General features: G+C 41.1%; 1 protein-coding gene across 5 annotated transcripts in view; it reads left to right on the forward strand.

Annotated features, from left to right (window-relative positions):
* Positions 1–19,281, forward strand: part of ST7 (suppression of tumorigenicity 7) — a 268,905-nt gene that overhangs the window by 215,486 nt on the left and 34,138 nt on the right. For all 5 annotated transcript variants that reach the window (XM_010831218.1, XM_010831216.1, XM_010831215.1 and 2 more), the window contains 2 exons: positions 10,185–10,257; positions 11,746–11,848. In XM_010831218.1, coding sequence (XP_010829520.1) covers positions 10,185–10,257; positions 11,746–11,848 — 176 coding nt within the window. The remainder of the gene's footprint in view (positions 1–10,184; positions 10,258–11,745; positions 11,849–19,281) is intronic.

Raw genomic sequence — 19,281 nt, forward strand, 5'->3', positions numbered from 1 at the left:
TTTATAGTCCAACTCTCACATCCATACATGACTACTGGAAAAACCATAGCTTTGACTAGACAGACCTTTGTTGGCAAAGTGATGTCTCTGCTTTTGAATATGCTGTCTAGGTTGGTCATAACTTTCCTTCCAAGGAGGAAGCGTCTTTTAATTTCATGGCTGCAGTCACCATCTGCAGTGATTTTGGAGCCCAAAAAAATAAAGTCTGACACTGTTTCCACTGTTTCCCCATCTATTTCCCACGAAGTGATGGGACTGGATGCGAAGAGTTCACTCATTGGAAAAGACTCTGATGCTGGGAGGGATTGGGGGCAGGGGAAGAAGGGGACAACAGAGGATGAGATGGCTGGATGGCATCACCGACTCAATGAATGTGAGTTTGAGTGAACTCCTGGAGTTGGTGATGGATAGGGAGGGCTGGCATGCTGCAATTCATGGGGTCACAAAGAGTCAGACACGACTGAGCGACTGAACTGAACTGAACTGAACTGATGGGACCAGATGCCATGATCTTAGTTTTCCGAATGTTGAGCTTTAAGCCAACTTTTTCACTCTCCTCTTTCCCTTTCATCAAGAGGCTTTTCTATTCACAGCTCTTTGTAAGACCTCTTCAGACAACCATTTTGCCTTTTTACATTTCTTTTTCTTGGGGATGGTCTTGATCCCTGCCTCCTGTACAATATCACGACCCTCCATCCATAGTTCTTCAGGCACTCTATTAGATCTAATCCCTTGTCACTTCCACTGTATAATCATAAGGGATTTGATTTAGGTCATACCTGAATTGTCCAGTGGTTTTCCCTACTTTCTTCAATTTAAGTCTGAATTTGGCAATAAGGAGTTCATGATCTGAGCCACAGTCAGTTCCTGGTCTTGTTTTAGCTGACTGTATAGAACTTCTCCATCTTTGGCTGTAAATTATATAATCAATCTGATTTTGGTGTTGACCATCTAGTGATGTCCATGTGTAGAGTCTTCTCTTGTGTTGTTGGAAGAGGGTGTTTGCTATGTCCACTGCGTTCTCTTGGCAAAATTCCGTTAGCTTTTGCCCTGCTGCTTTCTGTACTCCAAGGCCAAATTTGCCTGTTACTCCAGGTATCTCTTGACTTCCAACTTTTACATTCCAGTCCCCTATAATGAAAAGGACATCTTTTGGGGGTGTTAGTTCTAGAAGGTCTTGTAGGTGTAGAAGGTTCTTGTAGAACCATTCAACTTCAGCTTCTTCAGTATTACTGGTCGGGGCATAGACTTGGATTACTGTGATTTGAACAGTTTGCCTTGGAAACAGAGAGAGATCATTCTGTTGTTTTTGAGATTGATCCAAGTACTGCATTTCAGACTCTTTTGTTGACTATGATGGTTACTCCATTTCTTCTAAGGGATTCTTGCCTGCAGTAGTAGATATAATGGTCATCTGAGTTAAATTCACCCATTCCAGTCCATTTTGGTTCGCTGATTCCTAAAATGTCAATGTTCACTCTTGCCATCTCCTGTTTGACCACTTTTAATTTGCCTTTATTCATGGACCTGACATTCCAGGTTCCTATGCAATATTGCTGTTTACAGCATCGGATCTTGTTTCCATCACCAGTCACATCCACAACTGGGTGTTCTTTTTGCTTTGTCTCTGTCCCTTCATTCTTTCTGGAGTTATTTCTCCACTGATCTCCAGTAACATATTGGGCACCTACCGACCTGGGGAGTTCATCTTTCAGTGTCTTATCTTTTTGCCTTTTCATATTGTTCATGGACTTCTCAAGGCAAGAACATGGAAATGGTTTACCATTTCCTTCTCTAGTGTACCACGTTTTGTAAGAACTTTCCACCATGACCTGTCCATCTTGGGTGGCCCTACACGGCATGGCTCATAATTTCACTGAGTTAGACAAGGCTGTGGTCCATGTGATCAGATTGGTTAGTTTCCTGTGATTGTGGTTTTCAGTCTATGTACTCTGATGGAGAAGGATAAGGGGCTTATAGAAGCTTCCTGAATGGAGAGACTGACTGAGGGGGAGACTGGGTCTTGTTCTGATGGGCGGGGCCATTCTTTAATCCAGTTTTCTGTTGATGGGTAGGCCTGTGTTCCCTCCCTGTTATTCACCTGGGGCTAAACTATGGTGGAGGTAATGAAGATAATGGTGACCTCCTTCAAAAGGTCCCATGCTCGCACTGCTGCACTTAGTGCCCCCAACCTGCAGTTGGCCACTGCCGACCCACACCTCCGCTAGTGACTCCTGGACACTCATGGGCAAGTCTGGGTCAGTCTCTTGTGGCATCACTGCTCCTTTCTCCTGGGTCCTGGTGCACACAGGATTCTGTTTGTGCCCTCTAAGAATCTATTTCCCCATTCCTGTGTAAGTTCTGACAGCTATATGATGGGGTTGATAGCAACCTCCTCCAAGAGGGCTTATGCCATACCCACGCCTGCTGCACCCTGAGCCCCTGCTCCTGCAGCAGTCCACTGCTGACCCGTACCTCCACAAGAGACACTCAAACACAGTTCTGTCCCAGTCTCTGTGGGTCTTTGGGTCCTGGTGCACACAAGGTTTGTTTGAGCCCTCTGAATGTCTCTGGCAGGTATGTTTGATTCTAAACGCGATTTTGCCCCTCCTACCATCTTGCTGGGTCTCTCCTTTGCCCTTGGACATGGGGTATCTCCTTAAAGTCTCTCCAGTGCTGCACAGTTTTACCTGTTGTAATTATTAATAAATGGTTGCACACAGATTATTGCAGACCACTGCAAATACAGGGCGATCTCTAGAATACCATTTCTGGACTCTCTCCTTGGTATTGCTGTGGTCACTATGTTTTTAAGTCAGACCTTGCTGACAGCATAGCACAGTTAACAAGCATGTACTCTGGGGGAAGCTCATATTTCTTCTAGGTGTGTCGTGTTGTCATATTTCTTAACTGTTTTATGCCTCACTTTCCCCATCTGTAAAACAGGGCTAGCAGTAGGTCCTATCTAATAGGACCTACTGGTCTGAGGATTAATGTGTATACGTGATTAACACCAGTGTCTGGGACTTAATAAGCCTTCAATAAATGTTAGCTAGTGGTAATTTTGATGATGATAATGATCATATAGAAAGGAAGGTATACTTATGACGTGTATGGAGCAAAGCTATAGGTGATAGGTTGAGTTACAACTATGACTGATAGGCTGGAATGATATGCTGAAACCATTACTATTTAATAGTTTAGATTTTATCTTAAGATTTAAAATTTAATGGAGGCATATGTGGAAATCCTGCTCATAGATTCCAAAATTCTCCTGGCTGAAGTAATAGAGAGAAGACCTGCCTTTGAGTGAAATTGGTTTGGATAGAATGTGGAGTGAAGGTTTGTTGACCACATAGTCTTAGGAACAAAGTGCTGCAGCTGTTCAACTTCAGGGCCATCCTTGCTGGTACTCAGAGCTGGGGCAGTGGCCACGGGCTCCCCAGGCTGCATGTTTCCCTGGCTCTGTACTGGTCAGGTTTCAGGGATCCAGAGGATTATTTACAGTTGTAAATCTCATATTTTTAAATCACCCATGGCTCTGTAATAAAAAGAAGTGAGAAGTTCTGAATACTGTGTCTTCAGTTAAAGGGCTGATGCTGCTAAGTCACTTCAGTTGTGTCCGACTCTGTGCAACCCCATAGACAGCAGCCCACCAGGCTCTGCCATCCCTGGTATTCTCCAAGCAAGAACACTGGAGTGGGTTGCCATTTCCTTCTCCAGTGCATGAAAGTGAAAAGTGAAAGTGAATCACTCAGTTGTGTCCGACTCTGCGACCCCATGGACTGCAGCCTACCAGGCTCCTCCGCCCATGGAATTTTCCAGGCAAGAGTACTGGAGTGGATAAGATTAGGTTTAGAGGAGATAATTTAACCATCTTAATAGTTGAAAGGTCAACTTGAGAAATAATCAAATTCTGTTTATTAAACTAAGAAGGAATTTTTAGATAAGGATCCATAGAGGGAATGGAGGGGCCAAAGTGATGAAAGGCAAGGGAGAGAAGACAGCTTCAGGATCATAGGTTTGGCTTTTTTTTTTTTTCCACCTTTTTTTAATTGAGATATAAATTACATTCTGTAACATACACAAGTCTTAAACATAGAGCTGGATGACTTTTCAGTTATGTATGAGTGAGTGAGTGAAGTTGCTCAGTCGTGTCCGACTCTGTGACCACATGGACTATAACCTGCCTGGCTCCTCACTCCATGGGATTCTCCAGGCAAAAATACTGGAATGGGTAGCCATTTTCTTCTCCAGGGGATATTCCTGACTCAGGGATCAAACCTGGGTCTCCCACTCTGCAGGCAGACTCTTTACCATCTGAGCCACCAGTTATACATACACACCTGTGATCACCGCCCAGGATCATAGAATTTTCCATCATCTCAGAAAGTTACCCCTCAACCCAGCTGTAACCATTTCTCTGACTTCTCTCACCATATATTAGTTTTGCAAACTTCACACAACCTCTTTGGAGTACTGTCCACCAGGCATTTATCTGTCTTCTGACTAAATTCCATTTCCAGTTATATATCCAAGAACAATGAGTTTTTGTTTTTTTTTTTAAGAAAAAACATACACAAGAATGATAACAACAGCTTTCTATATAATAGTGAAGAACTGGAAAACAATCCAAATAGCCATGAGCAAGAGAATAAACATATTGTGGTATATTCACACAATGAAATACTACTCAGCAATAAAAAGGGATGAGATACTGCTGTACGCTACAACATGGATGAACCTCAAAATATCATTTGGAATGAAAGAAGCCTGACACGAAAGTGCATACGCTATGACTCTAATTCTGTGGAGTTCAGGATTGTAGCTTTTAATTAAAGTTTTTTATGTCTATTTGATTTTACACATGCTTAGAGAAAGTTCTTCCCTTTTCATAAAAGGATCCATATGAAGCACAAGATGGCAAAGAAGTGGAAGGAGAATTAACGCCAGCAGTTCAGCTTTGCTTAAGTGAGAAACATCAGCATTCCTTCTTTCTATAATGAGTAATGGAAATATGTGATGTCTCATTATTTCCCTTCATTTCCTCCTTGGATTCTAATCCTTAAAGAGACTTTCTGGCAATAGTGGTAGCTACACACCACTTAAAAAGACAGAAAAGCACTGCATAGTTAGAGTCTCTTCATAAAATTGACTTAGAATAATTTCAAGTCTCTTCCTCAAAATAAAATTTCTGAATAAATTATAAGAAGTCTAGGAAAGCATCTTATTTGGTGTTATTTCCTGCTTTAAACTTCTGATACTACCATTTTCATCACTACTGTTAGTCACTCTGTTCCCCTTACCATTATATTCATTTCCCTGATTGCAAAAGCATAAAATGATAGTAGGCAGACAAATTTATGGAGATAGAGAACAGATTAGCGGTCACTGGGGGACAGGTATGGGTGACAAGGGAAAGAGCCAGCATAAGAGGATTCCTTTGGGAAAGTTGTATGTTTTGATAGTAGTGGTGGTTACATGAATCTAGCCTTGGGATGAAATTGCATAGAACCACAAACTCATAGGAATGCATGTAAAAAATGGTGAAAACTGAATAAGGTCTATAATTGACTTAATAGTACTATACCAGTGTCAGTCTCTTGGTTTTTATATCATTATACAGTTTTGTGAGTTGTTACCATTTGAGAGAAGCTTCACAGAACTCTGTGTACTATGTTCACAACTCCGTGACACTATAATTATTTCAAAATAATAATTTTAAAAATTATAATAGGCAGCAACCAGCAAGTCTCAGTCTTTTATTTTCCCTACAAAATGAAAAAGGCAGTGCTTATGGGGCAAGCGGCCTATAGTAATTAGCTTTCTCCTAAAGGTAGTGTATATGGTTTTTCTTAAAAACTGTGCCAAAACATGCAGTTCCTGCCTCCAATTTAGATGTTAGGCAGTTATTAGATTAAAATATGGTTAACAATTGCACACTGCAAAAGAATACACTAACTTTTTTAAAGGCATGTAAATACATTTTCTAGATCTGCAGGGCTGACAGCACTTTGTGTAAGTTCTGCCTCTGTCTGTTTATGCTGTCTGTGTCTGGCTCTACCAATGTATTTGCCCATGATCTTGCTTCAGGCAGTTAGTAAAAAGAATCCTTCTATTTAGCATCATCATTATCTTTTATTTTTTTTTTTTTTTTTTTTTTATTCCTTTATTTCTCATGTGTTCCCCATCCTGAACCCTCCTCCCTCCTCCCTCCCGATACCATCCCTCTGGGTCGTCCCAGTGCACCAGCCCCAAGCATCCAGCATCGTGCATTGAACCTGGACTGGCATCTCGTTTCATACATGACATTTCACATTATCTTTTAAAAATTCACTTATTACATGCACATCACAGGAAGCTTTGAAAATTCAGATAAACAGTAGAAAATTGTCTATAATCCCAGCACCCAGAAATAAAACTTAATATTTCATATGTATAATTCCAGCCTTTTTATCTCTCTGTGTATAAATGCTTTTCTTAAAATATGTGAAATCATAATTTTTGTAAACTTGTTTTACTTATTGATGTGTACACAATAATGCAGAACTTTCCCAGCTCATTAAATACTTACCTACCGTACAACTTAATGACTGCCCAGAATTGCACCTTGTGGATGGTGTAGCACCTTAGCCTTTCTTCTGTGATTGGACATTTAGGCTGTTTGCAGTTTTCTACCATTAGAAACAATGTTGTGATCTACATCCTTAAGGTTAAATCTTCATGCACAATCATGATGACTTCCCTTAAGGTAAAGCCTTAGATGTAGAATTGCTGGGTAGGCAAAATGTTAAAGTATTTGATTTATATTGTCATAAATAAGTGTCATTTACAAAAATATGTTGTAAAAGAAAGCCTTATTTGAACAAGATGCTTTACCTGAAGGGATATTTAGGATCAGTTTCTTTATAATGATTCATCCCTCCTTAGAGACAGATTGCCATTACCAAATAGATGTCTTGCTTTGACACAATTAAAAGAAAAATATTGAAACTATATAAGTAGGTTATGCAAGAATTGTTTGCTAGTTTTTCATTTTTGTTTAACAGTGAAAGCAAAATAGTATACTAAAGAGATAACAAATGAAATAAACTTGCTACTAGTGGAGAATTGTGGTATTTATATTTTTCCTTCCCCCATTTGATACTGACTAAAATATATATTTTTATTAAGTATTATGATCATGTGCATATACTACCAACATCTTCACATACAATAAAAGAATAAGGGTAAACATTTTTTAAATGGGGAAAATATACCATAGTAGTTGTAATGTTGCAGAGTTGTGAATGTCTTGTCTATAGGAGTGAAAGAGTTAAAGATTGCCTTTGATTAGGCATCTCTAATATTCTGCTGAAACACCTCAGTCATATATATGTTTTTGCATTTCCAACTAGGTGAATGTGTTCCTTTGCTTCAAAACAACCTGAGCCTTCTCCTTGAGAAGCTAAATCCTTAGCAACAGGTTTTCTTTAGTTTTTCAAGTGAGGTTTCCTCTTGTGCTGCCACCTTCAAATAATTTTGACCATTATTTTCAGTTTCAGCTCCTTTCTAGGACTAATCCTTTGTTCCCATTTCATAGAAAGGTGCTAGATTGACACAGAAGGAACACAGATCACTCTAGGAAGGGTGAAAACAGGGCTTGCATGAGTGCTAAGTCGCTTCAGTTGTGTCCAGCTCTTTGTGACCCTATGAAATGTAGCCTGCCAGGTTCCTCTGTCCATGGGATTCTCCAGGCAAGAATACTGGAGTGGGTTTCCATGCCCTCCTCTAGGGGATCTTCCCAACTGACCCAGGGATTCAACCCACTTCTCTTATGTCTTGTGCATTAACAGGAGGGTTTTTCATGAGGGAAGCTAAGGGGCTTCCCTCAGAGCTCAGTTGGTAAAGAATCTACCTTCAATGCAGGAGATGCCAGTTCGATTCCTGGGTGTGGAGGATCTGCTGGAGAAGGGATAGGCTACCCACTCCAGTATTCTTGGGCTTCCCTTGTGGCTCAGCTGGTAAAGAATCCACCCACAATGCAGGAGACCTGGGTTCGATCCCTGGATTGGGAAGAATCTGCCTGCAATGAGGGAGACCTGGGTTCGATCCTTGGGTTAGGAAGATTCCCTGGAGAAGGGAAAGGCTACCCACTCCAGTATTCTGGCCTGGAGAATTCCATGGACTATACAGTCCATGGGGTCACAAAGAGTCGGACACAACTGAGCAAATTTCACTTCACTCTTTACCACTACGGGCTTAGATAATGTTTAAATGAAAGGTCTGAACTTAAAAACGGAGAAGGCAATGGCACCCCATTTCAGTACTCTTGCCTGGAAAATCCCATGGACGGAGGAGCCTGGCAGGCTGCAGTCCATGGGGTCGAGAAGAGTCGGACAGGACTGAGCGACTTCACTTTCACTTTTCACTTTCATGCATTGGAGAAGGAAATGGCAACCCACTCCAGTGTTCTTGCCTGGAGAATCCCAGGGACGGAGGAGCCTGGTGGGCTGCCATCTATGGGGTCACACAGAGTCGGACATGACTGAAGTGACTTAGCAGCAGAACTTAAAAAAAGGAAAAAAGGTGTAAACTTTTAAGTAGAATGTGTGTTATCTGCAATTTTTTTTCATTATCTTCTAATAACAATCAATAAGTGGACCCTAGCAAACAAGACAGTTGATTCCTGGACTGTTTTTCAGTTGCTAAGTCCTGTCTGACTTTTTGCGACCCCAGGGACTGTAGCACGCCAGAATCCTCTGTCCCTCACTACTGGGAAGTAGTTAAATGTTTAGATATTGGAAAAACAACAAGACAAATCCATGAGTGTCTGACCTTTTCTTTCTTTCTTAGTCACAAGCACATTTTATACTGTGCTTACAGTGCTTAAGTTTTGTTTGAATATAACTTACGAGATCAGGATTGCAGAGACATCTGGCCCTTTCAATTCTGTATTGGTATTTTCTCTGATTATTTGTATTTTATCAACGTCATGAAATTTCCTTCAAAGAGAAATTCCTCATGCTGGAGTTGGTGGTTAATTGGTTATTGAATGAGAGATTGTTTTTCTTTTATGAAATTATTTTCTCCTGCTGCTGTCTGTTGTCTAGTTATGGACTTTCCTTTTCATTCCTACTATAATGTCATTCTTCTAAAGTTGAAAACAGCCCTACAAGAAACTTGAAGAGAATTCCAAGTGTTAAGAGTTCTTCTAACCTAGAGTGAATTTTGTAGCACCTTAGAATGGCATATTTTTACCTGGTCTGAATTAAGAAAGTATTTCTATGTCATAGTAGTATAAATTACTATGAGTGTTAAAGAAATACAGTTCTGGTACGAAATAAGATCATAATTTACATACAAGTCTGCCCCCCATCAAGGGACTACCCTCTTTGAGTTGATCTACTCTTAGTTGCACTCTGCGCTTTATTCCCTGTAAATGGAATCTGGTTCTCATCCTCACCCCTCCATCTGAAATTATCTATACAAACCAAAAGGACCTGTTTTTCTGGGCAACAGATTAGGCTTCATAATTTGAAAGAGGCTTTGTCATGGGTTTTTAATGAACAAAAATTGTATAGTTTTATAAAGTTTTCTTATGTATATATAAATGTATATAGCTTTATAAAGATTTTTCTTCTCACGGTTAACAAAAAAACTGAATATAAATTTCTTGAAGCTTAATGCAAAGGAAATCTGGTTTAAATTTAAACCAGGTTTAAATTTTTAAAGATTAGTTTTTAAAATAAATTGATTTATCACTAAAATACTTATATTTTTTAAAAATCCAGGTAGTATTTTTTTCTTCACTTTAGTATTTCATATACCTCTTGAGAAATTTTATAAGTAACAAAGAGGTCCTATTTGCCTTTCTTGATATCAAGGCTCTTCATGTAATATTTATTTTATGTATTTATAGCTATTCTCTGCTTAAACTCAACATATGAAAATATACATTTTAAAACAGAAGATGATTGCCAGTGTGGTGGGCTTTAAACCTGAATTACTTACAGAAAACTGAATTACCTTGTTTGTCACATACCACCCAGATACATAAGAAACAGCTGTGTACTGCATACATTGATTGACATAGTCTTATGCTTTAGTAGGCTTATATGATTAAAATGCTAGTGTATTTAAAATTATTGCTCTTTGTTTGTACAAACGTATAACAGCTCCTACTTTTCTTTTCTCTCTGACAGATATAAGCTTACCAAAGTCGGCAACAATATGCTACACAGCTGCCTTGCTCAAAGCAAGAGCTGTCTCTGACAAGTAAGTGGAGAGTGACCTGGTGGTACTAGGTGTCGGTCTGGACTGAAGGAGATGCGTTGTGTCTGAGGGTTTCTCTGGAAGTTTTCCTTAGTCTATGAGACCCCTGCTTATGAGCATGCATTTTCCAAAACCTGCTGATCTTTCCTTTCACTACTAGAAGGAGGGAATGCATATCCCCAGGAATTGTAATGGTGAATGGGTCCCTAAAGAGGGATTTGTATGAAATTCCATGCCTCTGAGGTGACTTTTTTCCTTTTTTTTTTTTTTTTCTTTTTTTGCCAGACCACAGATACCAAAAGGCCTGCTTGAGACTACACAAAAATGCCTTCTTTGATTCATTTTTTTTTTTTTTTTTTTTTTTTGTTTTTGCGTATTCCTCTTCCTCCAGCAGTCCAGGATGGGGTAGTGGTCATAACAGAGATGTAATACAGTAAAAAGGGATGGTCATCCCCCATTCTTTATCTCAGCAATTCCAAACTGACTCCCCACCCAGGGTTCGTGAGTCACCATCTCAGTGGGACCTTGGCCCTTTTTATTCAGGCAGGTGACAATGGCATAGAGAATTTCCATAAACCAGGTGACTGGCAGGTGAAAGAGAACAGATGGCTTAACTGGTTTTGAGTTCATAAACGCTTACATGTCCCACTCCACTCCCTCTGGAGCATTGAAAAGCAGATACCAGGAAAAGAACACAGCCTCTGCTGTGTCAGACAGGTTTGCTGTTCAGTGTGTGTGCACTTCAAGACCGAAGTAATTTTCTTTCATTCTTTTTTATCCTGTAGATCGCCAGTACCTACTGCAACATCTTTTCTCCCTACACAGCGACTCCAGCTTGGGAGGGCAGGGCCAGGGTTGTCACAGCTTCCCCTGTGGTGTCTGCCTGCCAAGCACAGCTCTGGAGTTAGCCCTGGGTGTGAGGTGAGAAAGAGATTGCATGGTCTGGTTTTTTTCATTCACTCGGGCAGGTGTCTTGCCCGCAGTTTGGGCATGCACACGCCCCCTGCCGGAATGGCCCCCAGCAGGCTCGCCTGCTGCTGAAGCTGCAAGACTTAACCCTCCATCGCAGCACTGACATGGGGTTGGGAGCCTCCTTTAAAATTCTCCCCAGTTCTGTTTTTAACCAAGTGCGCTCTTCTGTAACCTAGTTTTCTCTTTTTCCTACACTGTCTGCCCTTGTCAGTCCTCCCCCCTCCCCTGACCTAAGCAGGTACCTCCTAGAAAACTTAGATTAGCTATTTAGACAGAGAGACTTGACAGCTGAATTGAATTCCTTCCACGATTAGACACAAGCACGCTTTCTGCTTCTGCTGGGGTTTTTGTTGGCCTCTGTCTGAAGGGTCTCTCAGAGGTCTGATGCAGTGGAGGTTTGGAGAGCTCATGGCTTTGGCTCGCTGTGGTTTTTCTGGGCCCTTGATGTGTGGATGCCTTTCCGGGTTAATGCCCAAGCAGTGGTCCCAACTGGATGGTGTTTGTCTTTCTGCTTTTCAGATTCTCTCCTGAGGCTGCATCTCGGCGGGGGCTGAGCACAGCAGAGATGAATGCGGTAGAGGCCATTCATAGAGCTGTGGAATTCAATCCTCACGTGCCAAAAGTGAGTCTGGAATCCCCGAAGGAGCTCGTTATGAGAGCAGAGAGTATGTGGTGACCACAATGTCATGTCTCGAATACACCCAGTTCTAAAAAGACTGAATTGCAACCAGTGAATTTTGGTTGAGGCCCTGCATAAGCTATGCTTATTAGCCTCATTTTTAAGCAAAAGCTACATTCAAGAGGCTTTGGGGCCCATTCTCGGGCTTCTTATAGTAAAGGTAAATTGATAGATCTAGCTTAGGCAGGCCAGGTCAGGAAGCCTGAAATTGGCAAAATATGGAGATCCCCAAGGATGTTGATGCATTTGATAGGAACTGCACATCAGTTATGGTCTTACTTAGCACCAACTCAAGAAATGAACCTTGCTGTGAAAAGCAATGGTAAAAAAAATTACTAATATGGAATTCTGTGTCTCCATAAGTGAAGTGAAGTAAAAGTCTTGCAGTTGTGTCAGACTCTTTGCGACCCCATGGACTATGCAGTCCATGGAATTCTCCAGGCCAGAATACTGGAGTGATAGCTTTTCCCTTCTCCAGGGGATCTTCCCAACCCAGGAATCAAACCCAGGTCTCCCACATTGCAGGCAGATTCTCTACCAGCTGAGCCACAAGGGAAGCCCAAGAATACTGGAGTGGGTAGCCTAACCCTTCTCAAAGCAGATCTTCCTGACCCAGGAATTGAACCAGGGTCTCTTGCATTGCAGGCTGAGTCTTTACCAACTGAGCTATCAGGAAAGCCCATAAGTAAATGATAATTAATCAGTATTGGCCAGCGAATAATGAGGAAAACCTCACAGTATGGAGGAGTATTCTTTTGACTTGTGAGTGCTATTTTAATAGGAAATATTTGTCTTATTAACTACAAGACTGATCAATTTATAAATATTCAATATTTCCCGTGTGTTTTTTATCGATTTGATTTTAAGGGAGTCAAATCATGGCAGAGGATATTTCTGTAATCTTTTATTCAGAAGGAGAGTGTGTGTTCATGAATTACCTGTCTTTGAGTACCTGCTCCATGATAAGTTTATTGCTGAGGGCCATTTCTGTTTCTGGATATTATAAAGCATGACCTCTAGGAAACCTCCTATAGTTCATATCAGGTACAAGACAGTTTTCTTGGCAGAATGTCTGATGAAAATTTCCGTTGGTGAAAAGTGATAAAATCAGGCTGTTTTCTTGTTTTGTTGCAGTACTGTAGCAAAAGGGTGGATTTGGGGTGTCTGTGTGTGTGCCTGTGTGATGACTTATGGAGTTACCTACTTTAATTTACTTTGTTGATCTCCAGAGTGACAGAAATAGGTGATCTCTATCATTCCTAAGGTTTTACTCAGATCATGGTCATCTTCTCACAAAACAGGAAATTGAAGAGGGGTGCACAGTGCCACATTTGCAGAAGGATATATTTATCCACTGTAGTTTCAGTGGATAATGAGCAGCGTAGTATTTGTAGACTTAGGTATTGTATATAGGGTGGTATAAAATATATATCTATTTAATATCTTTTCAGATAAGTTAAAAACATATTATCAAATTTATTTAAAATGTAAAATGAATCATGAAAATATTATCCTGAATTACAGTAAACTTAGGTCATCAATTAATATTTATTGAATGCCATTCTCTAACTACATAGCTATTTTATGAGCACACATAGGTCTCTTTTACAAACAGTATTGGGCAATTGAGTCCTAGATTCTGAAACAAAAACTTGGGTTCCAGTTCTGGTTCTGTCATTTACTAATCATGGGATCTTGAGTTTAGCATCTCTGAACTCAAAGTTTTCCCTTGTCTTCCAAGTGAAGATAAAAATATAAGCCTCTCCTATGTTCTGTGATAAAGATCAAGTGAGATAATATATTTGAAGTTCTTTGAAAGTACTTGAGCGCACCATGTTTGTAAATCATTAAAATTATTGATATTTGGCTTGTTGGCAGCTCTTCAAGTATGGGACCTGAGTCTTAACTTTTTCGGTTATACCAGCCTAAGCCTGTCATCCTGAGACACAAGCTAGAAAACTGCAGCAATCCTTGGAACAATGCTTGTTGATTAGACATTTTAACTGAAGCTGTCATTTAATTCTAGATAATGGTCTTAAATGGTTGAGCCTTCGGAAGAGTAGTAAGAGCCCTAAGAAATAGTTTAAAGCTGCCATGGAAGAATTTGACTCAGTCAATTAGTATTCTAGTTGTAAAATAGAAGTCTTATAAAAGTGGAAATAACTAGAACAAGTTGAGAATATTTGATTTCACTCTAGCTTCCAGTGATTAAACCAATAGGTCATAGGAATAAAATGATTCTCCACCACTTTGCTTTATTGATGATTGTGCTGAGGAGAAAACTTGTTTCCAGATCCTCCTCATTATTGACATTTCTATGGGGGAAAAGCCCCATGAATCACTGACCTCATATGTGCAGAGTTAATCACATACCTCTGGTTCAGTTCAGTTTAGTCGCTCAGTCATGTCCGACTCTTTGCGACCCCATGAATCGCAGCACGCCAGGCCTCCCTGTCCATCACCAACTCCCAGAGTTCACCCAAACTCATGTGCATCTAGTTGGTCATACCATCCAGCCATCTCATCCTCTGTCGTCCCCTTCTCCTCCTGCCCCCAATCCCTCCCAGCATCAGGGTCTTTTCCAATGAGTCAACTCTTCGCATGAGGTGGCCAAAGTACTGGAGTTTCAGCCTCAGCATCAGTCCTTCCAGTGAACCTCTGGTACATGTGTACATATGCAGACTGCTAGTAATATCTTTTATACATGTTCTGTTTGTTGGGACTGCTTCCTAACGTGTGCACACATGCACGTGTGTGTGTGTATGTATATGGGTGCCTTTTCGGGCAGAGAATAGCCTTAATTCTAAGAGACATCAATGGAGGATATAAACACTTAAGATTCTTTCAGTAAGAAGGGACTTTAAATGTCATGTGGGACACCTCCAAGATTTTAAGCTTAAATCTCTCATAATGATACTATTAAAGTTATGTTTATTATTGGTGTCTGTTAATGTTTACTGTGTGGCAAGCACAGTGCTAACTGAACCACATATGCCATCTTATTTATTTTTCATAACAACACTGTGATACTGTTATCCCTGCTGCATAGAAAAGGGCACTACAGGTTTGGAGAGGTTAAGTAATCTGCTGTTGGTTACACCATTAAGTAAATGACAGAGCCTGAACTGAGTCTGGGTTATCCAGCTCTTAAACATCTCCCTCCACTGTCCCCCAGATCCCGCCAGGTGGCAGACCAGCCTAGGCAGGAACCTAGAAATGATGGCAGCCACATCCCCTCCCAAGGCACTTGATTCCTGTGGACAATCCAGATTTCTTCAGGGTGTTATCGTGTCTTACTTACTTCCATAGTTTCTTTTCCTCTTTCACAAGAAGTTTTCAGTGGCCTACCCCCGGAATTTTCAGTATACACATGCTGTTTTACCCAATTATAGCCTGCTTGGAAGGAGAAAAAATACCAACTATGGTAACTGTGAATTGCCTTCCATAAATTTATAGTTTAGTTCCAACCCCAGTAAGAATAGTTAATATTTCAATGTCCAATGGTAAATATTAGTTATTTACTCCAGGAGGGTTATTCCTGGGAACTCTCTTCACCTGCAAACATAAAGAATAGAGAGTATTCCTCCTAACCACACCACAGGACTGAGAAATAAATAACAATAGTACAAAGTTGTGGATTTTTGTTCTGAAGGAGACCCTCAAAGTTGTTTGATTCCAAACATGATTTCTAAAGCTTTAGATTGCAGCAAAGTATAAGGAGGAAGCACCCCATAGACTCATGCTGCTGCTGCTGAGTCACTTCAGTCGTGTCCAACTCTATGCGACCCCATAGATGGCAGCCCACCAGGATGCCCCGTCCCTGGGATTCTCCAGGCAAGAACACTGGAGTGGGTTGCCATTTCCTTCTCCAATGCATGAAAGTGAAAAGTGAAAGTCAAGTCGCTCAGTCGTGTCCGACCCTCAGCGACCCATGGACTGCAGCCCACCAGGCTCCTCCGTCCATGGGATTCTCCAGGCAAGAGTCCTGGAGTCGGGTGCCACCGCCTTCTCCGCCATAGACTCATACTGCCATCAAATTGTGTTACTCCCTTCCCGAGGAAGTGCAGCTGTGTCTCCAGCCCTACAGAAGGTGTCAACTCCTTGGATAGTTCTTCAGGACTGCTTATGATCTAATCCAACTTGTCTTTTTATTTTTTCCTAGTTTCTTCCAACAGGCCATCCTCCTCACCCTTCACCCCCACCGTTGCAAGTCACTGCTGGGAAGTGTGTACCTCCCCATCCCAGAATCATTCTTCCCCTCTGGTCTCTCACTACACCACACTGATTATGTACCTACTGGTCACCTCTTTTGAGTTTGATGAGGGGTCTTAGGATCTTAATCATGCTGGTGATTTTCAAGACCTGGGTACACAGTTCAAAAAGACAAAGCTTTTAACCGTTGGAGGAGTTTCCCATTCAATGTGCTTAAAATAGGAGTTTTGAATTTAAGGAGAGTTTCTCCATTTTTTAAAGAAAATTTCACTCACGTTGTTCTGTCGCTCAGTTGTGTCTGACTCTGCAACCCCATGGACTACAGCATGCCAGGTTTCACTGTCCTTCACCATGTAATGCTGGACCAATGAAGGGCCAGCTTGGTTCTATATTTTGTATCGTTACATTGTATTGCTATCTATTGTTTAATGGATTTTTAGCTTCAGTTTTTTTCTTCTGCTTTCCCTACACATGTGCTTTTGCACCTGCTCTGCTCTTGCTCAGCCTGACAAGGAGGGGTACATTTCTATCAGAGATCTTTACACAGATCTAAGTTAATGAGTTTATGTGCTCTTAGTATGCCACACCTCCATCTCAAGGCTCTCCCTGTGAAGAGACACATTTTTGGTTTGGAGGATGTTGCATTCACTCCTTCAGGGTGCTAAAGATAAATTTTACTTTGACAAATGTCCAAAAAATGACTAAATTATTGGTTTGTTACAAGCTGCATTAGGTATGGTTTTTCCCTCCATACTACTGCTGCTGCTAAGTCGCTTCAGTCGTGTCCGACTCTGTGCGACCCCATAGACGGTGGCCCACCAGGCTCCCCCGTTCCTGGGATTCTCCAGGCAAGAACAGTGGGGTGGGTTGCCATTTCCTTCTCCAATGCATGAAAGGGAAAAGTGAAAGTGAAGTCGCTCATTCTCATCCGACTTGTAGCGACCCCATGGACTGCAGCCTACCAGGCTCCTCCGCCCATGGGATTCTCCAGGCAAGAACAGTGGGGTGGGTTGCCATTTCCTTCTCCAATGCATGAAAGTGAAAAGTGAAAGTCAAGTCGCTCAGTCGTGTCCGACCCTCAGCGACCCATGGACTGCAGCCTACCAGGCTCCTCCGCCCATGGGATTCTCCAGGCAAGAACAGTGGGGTGGGTTGCCATTTCCTTCTCCAATGCATGAAAGGGAAAAGTGAAAGTGAAGTCGCTCATTCTCATCCGACTTGTAGCGACCCCATGGACTGCAGCCTACCAGGCTCCTCCGCCCATGGGATTTTCCAGGCAAGAGTACTGGAGTGGGGTGCCATTGCCTTCTTTGTTTCCCTCCATAGTGGTATTATAATTATATATATATATATATATATATATTTGAGAAAAGAGTAAAGAAATCATTCATAATCCCTTCATATCTAGTCACGGTGGTGGTGGTTTAGTCACTAAGTCGTGTCTGACTCTTGCGACCCCATGGCTTGTAGCCCACTAGGCTCTTCTCTGCTCATGGGATTCTCCAGGCAAGAATACTAAAGTGGGTTGACATTTCTTTCTCCAGGGGATCTTCCCAACCCAAGGATCGAACCCACATCTCCTGCATTGTAGGTAGATTCTTTACCAACTGAGCCACCAGGGAAGCCCCCATATCTAGAAGGAGTAAGTGAAGTGAAGTCGCTCAGTCATGTCCAACTCTTTGAGACCCCATGGACTACAGCCTTCCAGGCTCCTCTCTCCATGGGATTTTCCAGGCAAGAGTACTGGAGTGGGTTGCCATTTCCTTCTCCAGGGGATCTTCCCAACTCAGGGATTGAACCTGGGTCTCCCGCATTGTAGGCAAATGCTTTACCATCTGAGCCACCAGGAAAGTCACCGGAAGGAGTAAATATATCCCTAATTCCCAACCATATATTCCAACTGAACAGTCCATGTTAATTTTCAAAAATATGAATATGCTGTGTGACTGTGATTCCTAAGTATTAAAAAAAATGCATAGAAAAAAGGCAGGAAGAAAATAGTCTTGAATATAATCTTATGGTTGGGAATCGGGGTATGTTTACTCCTTCTTGGGGAGGATCATCAGATTTTCAGAGTTCTTTGACCTTAAAATTGTTATCCTCTAGCTTCACAGTAAAGTCCAAGTCTTTAGCCATGTACTTTCAAAAATTTTAAAATATTTTCTGGATGATTTACTTCCTTTTTCATTATAAAAAGTATATAACATAAAATTTACCCTCTTAACAAATTTTTAAGTGTAAGCATAGTGTTGTTAACTATAAGCCCATTGTAGTACTGCAGATCTCTAGAATCTTCTTCTTCCTGACTGAAACTATATGCCAACTGAACAGCAACTCAGCATTTCTCTTTCCCCCCAGGTCCTGGTAATCATTCTACTTTCTGCTTCTATGCATTTTACTACTTTAGCTACCTCATACAGGTGGAATCATGTATTATTTGTCCTTCTGTGACTAGTTTATCTCACTTTGCATGACGTCCTCCAAGTTCATCCATTTTGTTGCACAAAGCAGAATTTCCTGCCTTTTTAAGACTGAAAATATGCCAATATGGTGTTTATATGTATACACCACATTTTCTTTCTTTATGCATTCATTGATGGAAAATTAGATTGTTTCCACTTCATTACTGTTGTGAATAATGCTGCAGTGAACATGGGAGTGCAAATATCTCTTCAATTCTGTTTTCAGTTCTTTCAGATGAATCCCCAGAAGTGTGATTTTTGGACCATATTTTTTATTTTTTGAGGGGTCTTCATATTGCCTGTCCCGTTTTACATCCCGCCCCCGAACTGTGCACAGGAATTCTAGTTTCTTCACTTCCATGCTAACACTTGTCATATTCAATTTTTTGATAGTGGCCAATCTAATACGTGTGAGGTAGTATCTAATTGCGGTTTTGATTTGCATTTTCCTGATCGTCTATGATGTTACCTTTTCATGTACCCGTTGATCATTGTATGTCTTCTTTGAAGAAATGGCTATTCAAGTCCTTTGCTGACTCTTAAATCAGGTCATTTTCACTGAGTTGGGGTTCCATTGTTTATTTGGATATTAACTTCTTTTCAGATATGGTTTACAAATATTTTCTCCCATTTCATAGGTTGCCTCTTCTGTTGTTTCCTTGACTATGCAAGAGCTTTTCATTTTAATGCAGTCCCACTTGT

The sequence above is a fragment of the Bison bison genome, unplaced genomic scaffold, assembly GCF_000754665.1.
Source record: "Bison bison bison isolate TAMUID 2011002044 unplaced genomic scaffold, Bison_UMD1.0 scf7180017864525, whole genome shotgun sequence".
Classification (NCBI taxonomy): domain Eukaryota; kingdom Metazoa; phylum Chordata; class Mammalia; order Artiodactyla; family Bovidae; genus Bison; species Bison bison.